Source organism: Sarcophilus harrisii, chromosome 5 (assembly GCF_902635505.1).
Source record: "Sarcophilus harrisii chromosome 5, mSarHar1.11, whole genome shotgun sequence".
NCBI classification, from domain to species: Eukaryota; Metazoa; Chordata; class Mammalia; order Dasyuromorphia; family Dasyuridae; genus Sarcophilus; species Sarcophilus harrisii.
This window is the reverse complement of record NC_045430.1, coordinates 130,680,793-130,699,934: the sequence shown is the minus strand read 5'-3', so window position 1 is coordinate 130,699,934 and position 19,142 is coordinate 130,680,793. Positions and strand designations below refer to the sequence as shown.

Sequence of the window (19,142 nt, the reverse complement as noted above, 5' to 3'; positions counted from 1 at the left end):
CAAATAATTGGGGGTGGGGGGGAATATTTGCAGCAAATTTCTGATAAGGCTCTCATTTGCAAAATAAATAAATAACATTAAACTGAACCAGCTACGCCCAGAGAAAGAACTCTGGGAGATGACTAAAAACCATTACATTGAATTCCCAATCCCCATATTTATGCCCACCTGCATTTTTGATTTCCTTCACAAGCTAATTGTACAATATTTCAGAGTCTGATTCTTTTTTTGTTGTTGTTGTTGTTGTTGTTGTTTTTATTTAATAGCCTTTTATTTACAGGATATATGCATGGGTAACTTTACAGCATTAACAATTGCCAAACCTCTTGTTCCAATTTTTCACCTCTTACCCCCCCCCCTCCTCTAGATGGCAGGATGACCAGTAGATGTTAAATATATTAAAATATAAATTAGATACACAATAAGTATACATGACCAAAACGTTATTTTGCTGTACAAAAAGAATCAGACTCTGAAATATTGTACAATTAGCTTGTGAAGGAAATCAAAAATGCAGGTGTGCATAAATATAGGGATTAGAATTCAATGTAATGGTTTTAGTCATCTCCCAGAGTTCTTTTCTGGGCATAGCTGGTTCAGTTCATTACTGCTCCATTAAAAATGATTTGGTTGATCTCGTTGCTGAGGATGGCCTCGTCCATCAGAACTGGTCATCATATAGTATTGTTGTTGAAGTATATAATGATCTCCTGGTCCTGCTCATTTCATTCAGCATCAGTTCGTGCAAGTCTCTCCAGGCCTTTCTGAAATCATCCTGTTGGTCATTTCTTACAGAACAGTAATATTCCATAATATTCATATACCACAATTTATTCAGCCATTCTCCAACTGATGGACATCCATTCAGTTTCCAGTTTTTAGCCACTACAAAAAGGGCTGCCACAAACATTCGTGCACATACAGGTCCCTTTCCCTTCTTTATAATCTCTTTGGGATATAATCCCAGTAGTAACACTGCTGGATCAAAGGGTATGCACAGTTTGATAACTTTTTGAGCATAGTTCCAAACTACTCTCCAAAATGGTTGGATTCGTTCACAACTCCACCAACAATGCATCAATGTCCCAGTTTTCCCGCATCCCCTCCAACAAGTCTGATTCTTTTTGTACAGCAAAATAACGGTTTGGTTATGTATACTTATTGTGTATCTAATTTATATTTAAATATATTTAACATCTACTGGTCATCCTGCCATCTGGGAGAGGGGGTAGGGGGTAAGAGGTGAAAAATTGGAACAAGAGGTTTGGCAATTGTTAATGCTGTAAAGTTACCCATACATATAACCTGTCAATAAAAGGCTATTAAATAAAAATAAATAAATAAATAACATTAAAATCCTTAAGAGTAAAAGCTTCAATCAATAAATGGTCCAAGAGTATAGACAGGGAATTTTCTAATTAAAAAATAATAAAAATATATCAAATGCCTCAAAATTCTGTAATTATTTACAATATTTTAATTTTAACTTCAATCCTTTAACTTAATTAACCTCTTAACTCCCAATTCTATAGTTACATGTAACTTATTATACAAAAAGTTTGGTTTTTTAAAAGTCATTTTATTGAAAAAGAAAATCAAAAAAGGTTCTCACCAATAAGCTTATTTTCCTTGACAAAACACCTAAATTCTGCCCCAGGAATTAATTCACACCATTTTCGAAGAACAAGCTGCCAAGAGAAGAAAAATGTATCATTATCATATAAGAAGAAAAGGTGAAGAGGAATTACAAATGTTTACCTTTGTATGAATACATAGAGGGTCAAAGAGTGGTATTATCAGAGGAATCATAATATTCTTGACATGGGATGTATAGGATAGTATTATGGTCTTTTCATGTGACAAGGGACTTGTCCTGTGACTGATATAGGGAACTACCTCTATCAATGCAGAATGATACCTTTTCTGCAATTTTAATACAGAAAATTGCTGAGGGTACTAGGGGATTAGTGACTTGTCCTGGATCATAAAATCAATCAACATGTGCCAGAGGCAGGATTTTGAACCATGGTCTTACTAGCTCTAAGGCAAGTTCTCTGTCCATCATATCACACTGCCTGTCAGATCATTTAGTAAAAAGGGGAAAAAATTATTGAAACTTTTATGGAAAATGTTATTTTTTATTATTTTGAATGTGCTTATATAAATAATATGAAAAATGCACCCCGCCCCAAAGATCACAAATGGAAAACATTTTCTCCACAACAACTGATGCTTCCTCACCTCAAAATTTATGAAAACTGTTCACAGCTACCTCTACCTCAAACACTGTAGATATGGTACTTGTCATGAATTTTTATGGTTTGGTACCAAAAAAAAAAACTAGAAAGGCAACAATAAAATACTAGTCTAGGAGCTTGCCTACATATAGAAATAGAAACAAAGCAGATTCTTATCAAATAGGGAATGGCTTAACAAATTCTGCTACATGCGTTATTGTACTTTAAGAAATTATGAATATAATAAATATGGTAAAATGCAGAACCAGGAAAATAATATACAGGATGAGACTACCAAAAATGGAGGGGGAAAAATAAGACAACTGAAATACAATGCCATAATATTATGGACTATTATCAGATATCTTTACTTTCTTGGATATTTTGCTTAACAGCTTTTCTTTTTTATTCTATGTTGTAAAGAATGACTGTCTGAAAGGGATATCAGGGATAAACTGGGAAATATAGATGACATAAAAACAAGATTTCTCAATGAAAACTTTTTTAAAAAAGGAAACAAAATTATCTTACCTAAGACTCAAATGGCAACAACAACAAAAAAAATCTCACTATAAGTGTGTCACAATCTCTCTGAGCCCCACAATGTTTATATCTAAAATGGGAGGAATATCCCTAAGCCCAACTTCATAGAATTGCTATGAGGTTTAAGTAAGATGACATAGATAAAATTCTTTGCAAACTTTAATGTATTACATAAATGTGAACTGTTATTATTAACATAACACAATGACATAAACTTTGGAAATGTGTTCAGAGGACACAAAAAAACTAGTCAACATCTACAATAATCGTTTTTCCATCTTCCAGTTTTCTGATCAGAATATTGAATGAAATATACTAATTTGTAAAAAAGTAAAATTGTAATGATTAGCAAGACATCATGGCAACCATGTACTAGTCCTTGTTAAGAAAGGTCATTATGATGATGTAGAAATCACATTTAGCCAAACAACAACTAAACCAGGCAAATAAAATGGCAATAAATCATGGAACTTCAATGTCAAAGAAGGTATTCATTTCCATCAAACTTATACCAAAAATAATAATGAGCATGATACTTGAACATTTCAATTTTAATTTCAGTAGTGTATACATTACCCTTCCAATGGCATGAATCTCAGTCTTAAGGAGTTGCTATAGCTAGAAAATTCACCAGTCTTTCGCTAACCTAGAAATGAACCCCTCTAAATCTTGACAAAAGATTACAATGAGCCAGAACAGAAGGCCTAATTAATAATTTAAACATTTGAAACCTGATAAGGAAATAAACGGCCTCATACTTAACTTAAAAAAATATATCATTATAAGATGTGTAAAGTATGACTAGAATCTGAAAAGAGACCTTTAATGGATGGTAAAGTCAGGATGTATTAGCATGTGATAATGCAGCTAGAAAAGCTAATGTGATCCTATGCTGAATTAAGAAAAGTAATGCCTTCAGGAGATTAGGATACTGCTGGATCACATCTAGAGACCTGTGTTCAGTTTTAGATTCCACAGATTAGAAAAGACACTGAAAAGTCATAGCACATCTAGAAAGAAACCTGGGTTGCAAGAGGGCTACTGGTCACTGACATCTAAGAAACTGCTGAAGGAAGAGTCAGTATGGATTTTAAAAATACTTGATGATGTCTGAGAAGAGAAAACATAGTAGCGGATAATGATCTTCATGTATTTGGAAGGTCATTATATAGAAGAAGAATCAGATTTATTTATTTATTTTTTGGCTCAGGGGTCTAAAATTTAAAGTAGCTGGTGAAAATTTAAGAGGCAGATTTAGTCTTGAATTAAGAGAAAGCATTAAAAATTAAGAGCTTTCCCAAAGTAGAATGGCATAGGTTTTCCTAAACTAAAAACCTTCAAACAGAGGTTGAATGACTATTATTTGTCAGGGATGCTACTGCATATTTTTGTTCAGGATATCCTAAATGCTATTTTGAAGTCCTTTCCAAGTCAGAATCTGTGATTCTTCACTTAATGTTAATTGAGTTCTTACTATATATCTGGTACCATTCTACATACTATGAAAGACACAAGATAAGATATGAGGTTATTATTCTCAAGGAAGTTATAATTTTTTAAAATGGCAAAAGGATGAGACCTTTTCTCAATCAAAACCAAAACAAAATAAACCCAACCTTTAACTTTTAAAGTTTTGACAATTAAAATTAAAAGTATCATTTACTCAAATTAATCTGTGATCTTTTTGATTTGAAATTTTCTTGGGCAATATAGACTAGAACTCATTTTGTGTAATTCTCATTTGTCCCCTCATAAGTTCGCCACAGAAAAGCCACCAAAAGTGTTGGAGAGCCTCCTTGCTTTCTCTTGACATCACAAAGGTACTAATGAAGGACCTGATGCCTACCATCCCTTGCTCTTGTCAAATAGCTAGTGCATCTTCTCTTCCTATCATATAATTACATGATAACGAATTCTAGTTGTTCTTCAAAGTTCTTCATTATGTCCATGTGCCTTTTCATTTCCCTCTGTGAAAATCACCTTTAATGTTTTGGAGACTTTGGCATTCCATGTTTTGTTGTCATAAAGCAACAAGAGTAAAATGATGGTATTTTTAAAAGGGAGGAGCCTTCATTTTCATGGGAAGTTTAGGGAGTATTAAGGAAGTTTTGCAATTTTCCAAAAGCAATTCATCCTTGTTCACCTATTCAATTCTAGGTCTATCTTGTTATTTACCTGTAAAATTTGTCCCAGGTATGCAAACTAATGGACATGCTCTATAAGTTTTTCATTAAAATGCATGCTTTAATCTGGGTAATATTCATTCCCCTGAGTCTTTATCAATGGTCAAACTCTTGAATGCTCACAGTTCTCTTTCAGGACACATTGTAACATCCCAGATTTTAATTTAACAAACATAAAGGCATCCACAAATATTAACATCTAAAGAATCTCATCATCTGTAGAGAATGTTTCTTGTACCTGAACTCTGCTGCATCTCTTCCATTACAGTGATGAAAAGCTTTGATAAAGATACATCTCTCAATTTTATATTTTACCTGTTGTTTATGATCAGAGGGTTAGCAAACAAGGTTACTTTTGTTATACCTTCTAAAAAGATCTTGAGCAATTGTAATATATAAATGAGAGACATCTTGTTGAACAAATCTATTAGACATTATTTTACTCTATCAGATCAAAAAATTTTCACAACTATTAATTATTTTGGGATTTTGTATTTGATACACCTTTCAATTAGATGTGAAACTAGCAAAAATATGATTTATCATTGTCTAGTTGTTCCCTACTAATACCCTCATCAAGTATGCCTTCAGTTTATGTAGGAAGATGATTTTCATAAAGATTCTATATAAAAGGGAGGAAGGGTAAGCATACAGGCCATAATAAATGATATTCTCTTGGTTATATTTTTTCAATCCTATTGAGGTCCAAGGTTTTTTCCATGCCTTCCAAAACTTCTCTTCCTTTAACTACCTTGATTAACTACCTCTCACATATCTCATAATTGTGTCACCCACAAGCTACATATACATGGTCCAATCAGGTTTCTTTCCCACCTTTTCTTTAGTGCTATTTCTAACTAGTGCTACATTTCTAGTATCAAAAACAAAGACTGTGAGGCTATGGTTCAAGCATGATGGATTTTTGTGTTAAGAGAAAAAAAATTGTTATAATGATTTTTCCATATTTGTTCCACACTGTTTTCCTATTTGTTGCCCTCTCAATTTCAGTCAGCTTTTAGGATGACTTTGGCTATTTTAACAAGCTTCCTTTAAACTGTTTTTATCCTCCATTACTTTTTCCTGCTTTATAAGACAATACTACTCATAACTTCATAACTACTTCATAACTACTCATTGAAAAAAAAAAAAGATGTCAAGATACAAATGGGTTGTCAAAAAATAAAAATAGGTCTATATTCTAAATTGATATTGTCTTTGATGGCAACTTACTCTGGCAAATAAGTTAGATGTTCTTAGTAAGGGGATTTCTGACCCTTTTGGTCTCCGTGTGGCAATTAACTTATGCAGGTTAAACTTATTCATAAGATTGCGATCAGTGTCAGTACAATTTTTTTGTTGCTTATTTTCCATTTCTTGAATGGCAATACAATAGCTGGTTTAAAATTACTCAGGAAAGAATAACTCAGTTTTAATTGTATGCTTTATGATTTTGTCAGTTATTTTTTCTTTTAAAAAAATTTACTTTTATCAACAAAAGTCCTTCTCTTGCACTTCCCCTTTCCACTGAAAAATAAAGAAAAAACAAAACTCCTATTACAAACATGTAAAGTAAAACTAATTTTCTTATTAGCTTTGTCCAAACAGCCTTGTTCTTTACTCGAGACTTTTACCTCTCAAAAGATAGGAAACTCATGATTTTTCTAGATTTGTGATTGGTCATTATATTATCAGAACTCCCAAGTCTTTCTGAGTTATCTTTACATTATTGTCACTTTACATTATTTGGTTCCACTCACTTCACTGCATCATTTAAATAAGTATTCCCAGGTTTTTCTGAAATTTTAATCATTTCTCACAGCACAATAGTATTTCATCACATTGATATGGTGTAATTTTTCCAGCCATTTTCCAACTGATGAGTATGCCCTCAGTTTCAAATTATTTGCCCCTGCAAAAAGTTATGCAGTTTTTGTACATTTTTTTTAGTGTTTTAATTGTAACTCATTTCTCCATTAATCTATACCCTCTCTAATTTTCCCTTTTCCACTTTCCCTAATTGTTTCTATTTTCCTATGGAGTGAAATGTATATCTGTCCCCACCTTTGTCTATATTCTTTGCTTCTCTAACTAATTTAGATGATAAAAAAGAAATGTCAAGCTCTTTTTGCATTCTTCTTGTTTACATCGAGTTCTACTTGAGCAGCCTTATTATATGAGACAAATATCTCTAACCTTCCTTTCTCCTTTCCTCTCCTATTTTCTTCCTTTGCATTTTTCTTTTAAATCAAGAAACAGAACCACTCTCATGCTAATTAGATTCACTCTATGAACCAAGATACCAGAGGGGACACTTGTATCTCCTTATATTAGAATGTAAGCAGTTTATCCAAGTTTAGTCTATTATTCATAATTATGTTATGTTTCTCTTGGTTGCTGAGTTTGTACCTCAAAGTTTCTTTGCAGCTCTGGTCTTTTTATTATGAATGCTTGAAAGCCTTCCATTTCATTAAAGATCCATTCTCCTCCCCTGTAGCATTATACTTAACTTTTGCTGCTTAAGTTATTCTTGGCTATAGGCTCCTATTCTTTCCTTCTAGAATGTCATATTCTAAACTCTTCACTCCTTTATACTGGTGGATACTAAACAGTTTGTGATCTTTATTGTGGCCACTCAGTATTTAAACTTTGGTTTTCTACTGTTTCCAGCATTTTTTTTTTTTTTTTTGACCCAAAAGCTCTGAATTTTGGCTATAATATTTCTGGGAGTTTTCGTTTTGTGGTTTCTTTCAAGTGATGATCAGTAGATTCTATTTCCATTTTGCTCTCTATTTCTAAGAGAGCTGGGCAATTTTTTTTTGAGATTTCTTGAATTACGATGTCCAAGACTTTTTAATAGAGCATTTAGACAATCCTTGTGATTCTTATTTTCTCTTCAACTTATTTTCCAGGTCAGTTATTTTTCTCACAAGATAATTTTTATTTTCTTCTATTTTTTCCATTCTTTTGACTTTGTTTTACTATTTCTTCTTCTCTTATAGAGTCACTATAGTGTTTCTATTTAGTCCATTCTAATTTTTAAGATGTGTTACTTAGACAAGATTTTGCACCCCTTGCTAATTCTACTTTTCAAACTCTTTTTCCATAGTTTTCATTTTTTCCAATTTTTTTTTTAATACTTTCATTTCACATATAAAAACATTTTTAAACTATCCCTACACCTTTAAGACTGTGCCCAAATTGTGTTTTCTTTGGGACTTTGCTTGTAGATACTTTGGAATCTTAATTTTTCTTCTTGGCTTTTGTTTTCAGGCTCTCTGTTGCCATAATAAGTTTTTGTACTTTTTTTGGTTTTTCTTCCAGCCTACTCCCTAACTTTAGATTTTACTATTTATTTATTTTTTATTGGACTTTATTTTTTTTGAAGGCCAATCTCTACACATTTCTGGAGCAGCAGTGGGGATGTCTGACTGATCTTATTGTTGCTTTCATGAGGTACTGAGAGTTGCGTTATTTCAGGATCAAAGGAACAACTCACCACTGGAACCCACAAACTTTCAGTGCTCATTCAATCTAAGGCAAAGTCCAATAAGTGGACCCCAAGTTGAGGTCTCAACATTTCTACCTGATGATTCAGGCCAGTTCCAATAGACTTGTGATGGAGAAAGCCATCTTCATCCACAGAGAGGTCTATGAGGGACTGAATGTAGATCATAACATAATATTTTCACCTTTTTTTATTGTTGTTTGCTTGCTTTTTTTTCCCTCTCATTTTTTTCTCTTTTGATCTGATTTTTCTTGTGCAAGATGATAAATGTGGAAATATGTTTAAAAGAATTGCACATTTTTAACCTATATTGTATTACTTGCTGTCTAGGGAAGGGAAAGGTGGGGAGGGAAAGAAAAAAATTTGGAACACAAGGGTGAATGTTGAAAATTATCTTCACAATATGTATTTTGAAAAGTAAAAAGGTTATTATTTAAAAAAAAATTTTTTTCACCTAGGTTTTGGTTTCTGAGAAACAAGCCTTTGAAATTCTAATAGAATGTTGCTGAACTCAGCCACTACTGCCCAGTAGAGGAGTTCCACTGGCTCAAAGAATCTGCCCTAATTATTTCACTAAGGACTGATCTTGAAGCTAAAATTGAGACCCTGACCTACCTGATACTTGCATCAGAACTTGTTCCTCTATAGGTAACGAACTCAGGACCTCTGAGTAAGTACTCTTTTGCCTGGAATGCCATCCCTATGCCCTGCCCTCACAGGGCATCTGCCCTAGATCTGTGATGCAAAAATGGGTAAGGAGTGATATATATACCAACTGGCACCCATTTCTGCATTATGTATAAGTATAAGCTGCTCTGCATCGAATCTTGAATTTACTCTTGCTTCAGGACAGAGTGATTCACAGTGTTGAACTACAACTCATCAAGTTCCTGATCAAACTCCCTTTCCATGTCCAGAGACTTCCCTAATGTCTATTTCCCTATGTTAACCTGAATGGGGAAAAAAAACTTAGTGTGATTTTTTTTCTTGACTGTCCCAATTAGGATTTGGTCAGGTGTGTTTTCTAGATGTTTCTGGAGAAGGTTTTCTGTTGTAGGGGGATGGAGGAGGTGTGAACCTGTTCTTGTTATTCTACCAATTTTCCTCTGTCTTTTTTCTTCTTGTTTTTGTTCATTCAATTCTAGATTTGACAAGTCAATGGTCTAACCATAAACAAAGTGATTCAAAGATAATTCCCATGTCAATTACAATTCTTTTCTTGTGTGTTATAATGTAATCTATTTCATCTTCTATAATGTTATATTAATTTGTCATGTCATATCTAGCATCTATTAACTCTTTTTCTCCAAAAAAAAAAAAAAAAGCCAAAAAACCCAGTTAATAATATAAATGTGTGAGTCTTTAGTATAGTCCATCTGAAAGACTGATTCAGAAAGAAGTAAAAAGAAGAAATAAAACTGACCAAAATCTTGTAGATTACACTGACAATAAAGTCTTAAAAATTGTTACATTTTTAAAATGTGCTTTGGAAAATACACATTCTAATTTTAATGCACATAACATATACAATATTATATACTATATATTAGCATACATGATGCTGATATTATGGCATATTAATAAATAACAATCAAAGGAAAAATAAACTGTCTAATTTTAAAATACAAAAATATCAGGTCACAGAAGTTTCTATGTATCAATAACTGACATGTTAAAACATTAAAAGTAAAAACCTGAATGACTATGTAAACAGCATTTCCAAACACCTTACTTAATAACAAAAATCCTTAAAAGTCTAGATTATAAACATTATAGGAAGTGCAGTGATATAGCACTGAACCTGGTGTCAGGAAGATTTGAGTTTTAGATCCAGGTTCAGACTCTTACTAGCTACTTCTACCTGTCTCAGTTTCCTCATCAGTGAAATGGAGATAATAATAGCATCTCACTTCCAAGGTTATTACAAGGAATAAATGAGAATATTTGTAAAATACTTCTCATGTACCACACTATGGCACATAGTAGGTATTATATAAATGCTAGTTATTTATTATTATTAATATTTCAGTTGTAATGTTCCAACAAGATACTGCCATATTTCTGCCCACGCTTAAGAATAAAATATACTAGCAAAATCTTAAAAATGTAATGACCTATTAAAATCTGGAAGATGAAAGAAGAAATTAGTAAAAAATGAAAAGTAATTTTTATCATCAGAGCCTTTACCATTCAGTAGCTGCTTAATGGTCTCATAAATAATTATGCAGTTTTGAATTACAGGCCTTAATTGTCCAATCCAATAAGACACGCTAAAATGAAAACTTTTATCAGTTAAAAGCTTTGTTCAAGAAGTTGAAGTTATTAAGTTATTATTTACAAAATACTAGTAAACCTGTAAAATATTAGTATCTATACCTTTTTAATTTACTTAATTGATTACGATCAAATTCTTTTATCATGATTACAGAAGAAAGATTCAGAGTGATAAAATCTAAGGTGTCACACTGACATAGACACTGTTTTACGTAACAGTGAGTAGAATAATACAATTGTTAGACAAGGAGATATTAATCATATTCCTTTAGGACAGTTCTAGAAGAAACTAAAGAACACACGAAGAAGTAGAATTCTAGGTTCTCATTTCTTTTTTAAAAAGACATTAAATTTTACTTTTATGTAAAAATAAATAACACTTCTTATGTATATAAGTCTGGGTTGCTGAAAGCCACTTCAACAAATTCAATTCAACAAACATTTAGGGTTAAGTACCAGACACTGGTATATCAAGAAAAAGGAAGGCTTTCCTTACCTCATATTCCATACAAGGGTCTGGGGAATCATCAGTACAGTGAATAAACCTTTAAAAGAAAAGTATTTCTACTTTATTTTGCTTGCTGCCACTTTATATAAACTGACATACTAAATTTATCAATTAAGAGAGTAGTATTTTGTTGAAATATTAATAAAACAATCAGAAATCTGATTGGACACATAACTATAAAAAATTTATCACTCTATATTATCTATTATTTTTTACAAGCAACCATTTGTTTATATATATTTTATTATATCAATTATGTTGTAATTTTCTTTAGGAGGTAAACTTAGTAATAATTGTAATGAGAATAAGGAGTTGTTTCCTATGATAGTACACAGGGAATCAAAGGATCTTAAGATCTGGAAGGAACTATTAGGTCATAAAATTTAAGTTCATACCCAGTATAGAAATTATCTTTTTAGTATCTACGAAAGAGTCATTTAATCTCTGCCCAAACAAATTTTAGTGATCAAAACTTACAAGATACCATTTTAGGAAAGAAGTAATTCTTGGAAGCATCTTACTTTCTTAGAAGTATATATACCTCTTTCAAGATCTGGATGTTTCAGTGACCTACAACCTCATTATGTATGAGTAAACAGAGTGATGTGTTAACCAAAAAACTGATATTATGAGGAAGCTGAAGTCTTTCACCTCATGTGTAAAACTATGCTTACTTCTGGGTGCAACCATTTAAAAAAGGAAATTGACAAAAATTAGAATTTACAAAGGAAGGCAACCATTACAGTAAGGTCTTGAGTCTGTGTCATATGAGAATAAAATGAAGGAAGTAGGACAGGTCATCATGGAGAAGAGAAGATTCAAAAGGAAAATGACAGCTGTCTTCAAATACCTAAATGGCTGAAGTGGGGAAGGATTTTCCTCATTCTGTTTAATCCCAGGGGGCAGAATTAGAAGCAAATCATAAAAATTCATATCAGCTATGTCCAACGGATTATAAATCCATTCATTCTCTCCAACTAGCAATACCAATACTAGATCTGTATTCAAAGAGAGATGAAAAACAAAAAGGAAAAAGACCTATTTGTACAAAAGTATTTGTAGCAATTCTTATCTGGGTGGTAAAGAATTGGAAATTGAGGAGATGCCCTTCAACTAGGGAATGGCTGAACAATTTGTAGTATGTGATCGTAATGGAATACTATTATGCTATATATAAGAAATGAGTAGATGTTCTCAGAAAAACCTTGAAAAACTTACATGAACTGATGCAAAGTGAAATTTACTATGTACAAAGTAACAGTACTATTGTAAGAAGATCAATTGTCAATGACTTAGCTATTCTCACCAATACAATGATATTAAAAAACCTCTGGTGATGGGCTGCCTCCCCTTGAAGGTCTTCAGGCAGACTTTCAAGTGATTACTTGGGAGACATGTTGTAATAGACATCCTTTCTTTCACATATGGGTTAAACCAAAGATCTAATGCATGAGGAAATCAAGGCATAGATTTATAAGCTTTTCTTCTAAACTTGGAAAATTCCACATAATATCCTTAGTATAAAGGACTTTTTAAAATTCTTTGTTCTTCCATTTGTTTACCTAAGCAACACAGGCATTCCCTGGCAGAGAGGGAAATTATCTCCCTGTAAAGTACCTGGGAAAAAAGTTTCCCACTTAAATGCTTTTCTCTGGTACTTTCAGGGCTTAATTTGGTAAATCATAATTAATTCGCAAGCATTTAATAAATTCCTATTTTGTGCCAAGGCATCATGGAAAAGCACACAGAAGGTAAGCCTTAAAGCACAGCCTTAAAGTTCAACTATTGGCTAGGTGAACCTGAGCAAGAAACATAACCTTTTGGCCTAGCTGTACCAGATCTAAAATTATATTATAAAGCAGCGGTTACTAAAACCATCTGGTATTGGCTAAGAAATAGACTAGTTGATCAATGGAATAGGTTAGGTTCAAAGGACAAAACAGCCAATAACTTTAATTATCTAGTGTTTGACAAACCCAAAGACCCCAGTTTTTGGGATAAGAATGCATTATTTGACAAAAATTGCTGGGAAAATTGGAAATTAGTATGGCAGAAACTAGGCATTGACCCACACTTAACACCATACACCAAGATAAAGTTAAAATGGGTTCATGATGTAGGCATAAAGAATGAGATTATAAATAAATTGGAAGAGCATAGGATAGTTTAGCTCTCAGACCTGTGGAAGAGGAAGGAATTTATGACCAAAGAAGAACTAGAGGTCACTATTGACTACAAAATAGAAAATTTTGATTATATAAAATTGAAAAGTTTTTGTACAAACAAAACTAATGCAGGCAAGATTAAAAGGGAAACAATAAACTGGGAAAACATTTTTACAGTCAAAGGTTCTGATAAAGGCCTCACTTCCAAAATATATAGCGAATTGACTCTAATTTATAAGAAATCAAGCCATTCTCCAATTGATAAATGGTCAAAGGATATGAACAGACAATTCTCAGATGAAGAAATTAAAACTATTTCTAGCCATATGAAAATATGCTCCAAATCATTATTAATCAGAGAAATGTAAATTAAGACAACTCTGAGATACCACTACACACCTGTCAGATTGGCCAGAATGACAGGGAAAGATAACGCGGAATGTTGGAGGGGATGTGGGAAAACAGGGACACTGATACATTGTTGGTGGAATTGTGAACACATCCAGCCATTCTGGAGAGCAATTTGGAACTATGCCCAAAAAGTTATCAAACTCTACATACCCCTGATCCAGCAGTGTTTCTACTGGGCTTATACCCCAAAGAGATACTGAAGAAGGGAAAGAGACCTATATGTGCCAAAATGTTTGTGGCAGCCCTGTTTGTAGTGGCTAGAAGCTGGAAAATGAATGGATGCCCATCAATTGGAGAATGGCTGAATAAATTGTGGTATATGAATGTTATGGAATATTATTGTTCTATAAGAAACGGCCAGCAGGATGAATACAGAGAGGATTGGCGAGACTTATATGAACTGATGCTGAGTGAAATGAGCAGAACCAGGAGATCATTATCTACCTCAACAATGATAACTGTATGAGGATGTATTCTGATGGAAGAGGATTTCTTTGACAAAGAGAAGATCTAGCTCAGTTTCAATTGATCAAGGATGGACAGAAGCAGCTACACCCAAAGAAAGAACACTAGGAAATGAATGTAAACTGCTTGCATTTTTGTTTTTCCTCCCGGGTTATTTATACCTTCTGAATCCAAATCTCCCTGAGCAACAAGAGAACTGTTCGGTTCTGCACACATATATTGTATCTAAGATATACTGTATCCTCTTTAACATATATAGGACTGCTTGCCATCTGGGGGAGGGGGTGGAGGGAGGGAGGGAAAAAATCGGAACAGAAGTGAGTGCAAGGGATAATGTTGTAAAAAAAAATTACCCTGGCATGGGTTCTGGCAATAAAAAGTTATTAATAAAAAAAATAATAAAGTAGGTTATTGTGAGATTCAGATTAGGTAGTCTATGTAAATTGATAAAATTTAAAGCATTATATAATTCTTTAGTAACTAGTTATAAGCCAATCATTAAAATTAACTTTAAAAAAAAAAAAGAAACATAACCTTTTCAATAATCTAAGCCATTCTCTAAGAGAAAATGCTAGATTTCCCTATACCAATGAAATCAGAGATTCAGTCTCTATTTATCCCTACTACATGACAGCTATTGTGCTAATTACTGCACATATAAGGGCAGACAAGAAACCATTCCTGCCCTCAAGGAGCTTATACTCCTTGCAGGAGACAAAAAAATACAAAGTAACTGTGGAAAGCAGGCTGGATGATGAGGAAAAGTTTCACATAAAAGTGGCCAAAAGAACTTTTTTTTTCTCCTTAGCCAAAAAATACATTTATTTAGAAGAAGTTATAGACAAAATAAAGAGGCAAAACAGGCACCAGGAGTGGTAAATATGAAATAGATTTGAGACAGCAATAGGGTTACCATAGAAAAGGATTTGGAAGAAGCCATTAAAGTTATATGCCATGAGATGTGAGTAAGCCATTGACTAGCAGGTTAAAGCCACTGAAGAGTTTAACAGACTAACCTTACTGAAGAAAAAAAAAAAAAACACTATTAAAGGGAAGCCTCTATGAGGAGGAAAAAGAGAAAGGACCTCACAGTAGATTTAGTCCAGAAGCCTTGAAGGACATCAGGGATTCTAAGCAACAAATGTGAGGGAGAATATTGCAGATGTGGAGAAGCACTGCAAAGGCATGGAGATGGAAGGTCTGCTATACATGAAGAGCAGCAAGAAGATCAATTCAGCTTCTATATGGCAGGGTATGTGAAGAAGTATAATGTACATTGAAGCTGGAAAGGACTTGAAATACCAACTGAAGTAAATGACAATAGAACTTGCAGTTAATAAATCTTACATTTTTAACTGTAAACAAAACAATGTTTCCACAGGTCATAAATTTCTAATAGACTATTTTGGAACTCATAGGTTATCAGTGGCAGAAAAATGCAAAAGGAATAAACCATATATGCAACAGGTTGTTATTAAATAAAGCATCTTATTAAATAAAAAATCTACCAAAATGACCCTTCTGGTTCATCAAAAGAAAATGAGTTTTTAGCAGTGTTTATACTACACTCGGTATTTTACTGGCTAAATATTATTTAATTCTATTGATATTTTGTTCACACAAAAAAGAAAATCAGAAATTACAATACTTCTAGCATAAATTTCCTGAAAGATAAAATAAAATGCCTTGTAAAGCTTCAGGTGAGGAAGCTGGATTAATTATTGAACATAAAAAACTGGTAAAGATTTTAAAAAATGCAATGTTAAAAAAAAATCCAATAAATCTATGTTCAACTCTTAACTAAGCCAAGGTAAATTAATAAAGTAGGAAGGGTTCAATTTCTACTTCTATAAACTAAGATTATAAAATTCAGCTTTGGTCTCAGAAAGGCAAGGAAAAGCTTTAAATATAAATTCCAGAAAAGTCTCAAAAACCACATAATAAAAAGAACCTGAGCAGCCATCCTTGAGGCTTGCTATGTGATATCTCTGCAAGCAGCATTAGAACAAATGAACTTCCATAATTGCTTTGATCTATTTTGCTCCCCAGAAAGGCTAGTATATAACTTCCAAAGAAAGAAGATCAATATTCTTTCCAAAAAAGAAACTTTTTTTTATTTCATTTGAAGACATCTGCCAATTTTGACATACAAATACAAGTAATAACAAATATTCAATAAATATTTGCATTATCATTAGATTATACGCTCCATGCTAGAATATACCATTTAAGGGCAGAAAACCAGAAATACCGAGGAAGTCTCCAGAGCCTAGCATAAGGACTTAAAGCTACCTGGTATTTAATAAATGCATTTTGAATTGTAGATTTGTAGTTGGAAAGAAAAAGGCCAATAAATGCTGTTTTCAAGTAAGAAATGACTTAAACCCATAAGATTCAATAGTTTTAAAAGTCTAGAAAACCCTTTTTCCAAATTATAAACTCAAGGTTCTTGGCAAGATAATTGTATTTAATCTAGCCTGTTATTAACTCTCAAAAAAAGTAACAAAACTATGATTAGATGTTACATGATACAGAGAGCAAAAGCAAATGTTAACAGGATCCTTAGATATATATATAGTAAACCTACAATTCAATACACTAGAAATATAAAGCCATAATACGCAATCTATTTGAAAATAGAACAAAAAATTGAGAAGTAGGAGAACAGTCTGTTTTCAATAATAAAAAGGACTACTTTGATATTCTATGAAAAATTGTCAGCAAATGCTTTTCTGAATATACTAGAAATTACCCAACACTCTAGAACTTAGAGAAACATGGTAGTTGCTCATAATTTTTAGCAACAAGATTTTGACCAAAAGCAGAGAAGAGGTACACATTATCAGTCAATAGTCATTTACAACAAGGCACTCTTCTACCTGGCTGATTTCCCCAAAATGCTTTCTCAACTTAAACAAGTCTAAGCCGTGTGGCTTTGTAGCTTGCCTTGTGCCTTCATTAGCAGGCATTAATCATTGATGCCCAGAGATTCCTCAGTGCTATTCAAGAAGATGTATGATTCACACTTGCAAAGTCAAACAGAATTAAACAGACATCAAAATACTTCAAGGATCCAATTACATCAAAAACACTAACAATATTTTGTGGGTAGACATTTTTTGCTGAGAAATTTTCTTACCACATAAAAACAACTTTGTAATATGTAGTATTGTGAAATATTTCACAACTTTTCCTTAAAGAGCAGAAATAAGCGCTGGGAACAGCAATCAATCAATTAGAATCATATCTGGGGCCTGAACTCCCACATTCAATATATCAGAATCCCACTTTTTAAATTATGTAAATCATTCAGTTTTTCAATTCTGTTCTCTTCATCCCTATCACTAAAGCACTCAACTGCAGCAGTGCCTAGTTAATATTTGCAAAATATTTTAAAATTAAAAATGCTAATTATGATTATAGTTTTAATAAGCAATTTATAATCAATTAATACATAGGTTCTTGGTTAGCATGTCATAACGAAACATATTGTTACTACTTAATAGAGTAAATAACAGAATTCTATGTACTAAAATTATTTACCTGTTAGCCATATTATTGGTCATTTTTAATAAGTACATATTTTCACAGTAACATATCTTATGGAAATTAAGAAAATCATAATCTGTTAGCCACATTACTGATCCTTTTTTAATAAATATGTATTTTCATAGTAACATATGTTAGGGAAATTAAGACAATTATAACCTGTTAGTCACATTATTGATCATTTTTAATAAGTATGTATTTTCACAGTAACATTTTATTGAAATTAAATCAATTATTTATCAGTAAGCTTCTTGCCATATGATTTACAACTGGTTTAAAAAAGCAGTTAAAATACAGTTTTCATTATCCTGCACAAGATATCATGAGCACTGAAACAGTGAGACATGGATTGCACTTTAGGAGAAATTTCTAAAAATCAATTCCCTCAGCATCACCACTGAAATATGCTGCTAAGAATATATGTATGTGTGTGTATATATATATATATATATATATATATATATGTAACATAAACTTGAAACAAATTTTGTTTACTAGATTCAAAGTACTAAACACATCATTAATATTTGTATTTTATTGTGAGAAATTTCTGTTATTTAAAAACAATGAGTAGCAGAGAAAAATTAGGTAGGTAGCCTTGCAAAATCTGAGCTAAGCAAAGTTTTTCCTTTGTTTTCAGGTATGATCTCACAGACTCAAGATTAGGTTTCTCTTTAAGATTTTCTCAAAATTAATGTTACCTCAAGATAAATAATCAAACACTATGGAAAACATCTATTCATTTAAAGGAAAAAAGAGGAAGGGTACAGAGGGTTCAAACCTTCTAAAAACCTGTTTGCTGAGTAGGAATAACAGCAAAACAGATGAAAGTTTCTATAAGAAAAGGCACTTCTTGGCTTTTCAATGTAAGGGAGAGGAATAAATAGAAATGGAAATGTTACAGAGATCTCTAGGAAATGAGCTAAAAGTGTGAGTTTTTAGGGCAGTTTTTCAGAGATGAGTGAAATACATATGCTTCCACTAAAAAGAACTGAAGTACAGAGATTAGCATGTCACATAAATCTCACCTTAAACTTCGCTAGCATAAACTGAAAATAGAAGCACTCCTTTTAAGCAACAGTCAAAAGTCAATGCCCCAGAATAAATAAAAGTGAAAATAAACATTAAATAAAAAGTCTCCAGCCCATTTTCCTGCTGGATTTATGATCAAGAATTTTCTCAAGGCAAAATTTAAGGAAAAATGTAAGCAAAATAGCTAAGCTGACACCCTAAACTAAGAATTATGTTTACAGCACACCTTAAAATATAGAGGCATTTCTCTAAATTTATAATCCCCTTAAC

At 32.5% G+C, this 19,142-nt stretch overlaps 1 protein-coding gene across 5 annotated transcripts in view; it reads right to left on the bottom strand.

Annotated features, from left to right (window-relative positions):
* The window catches only part of CDC123 (cell division cycle 123), a 127,751-nt gene that overhangs the window by 23,351 nt on the left and 85,258 nt on the right, over positions 1-19,142 (bottom strand). For all 5 annotated transcript variants that reach the window (XM_031938584.1, XM_031938585.1, XM_023504716.2 and 2 more), the window contains 2 exons: positions 11,239-11,287; positions 1,613-1,688 (listed from right to left, as the gene is read on the bottom strand). In XM_031938584.1, the coding sequence (XP_031794444.1) occupies positions 1,613-1,688; positions 11,239-11,287 (125 nt within the window). The remainder of the gene's footprint in view (positions 1-1,612; positions 1,689-11,238; positions 11,288-19,142) is intronic.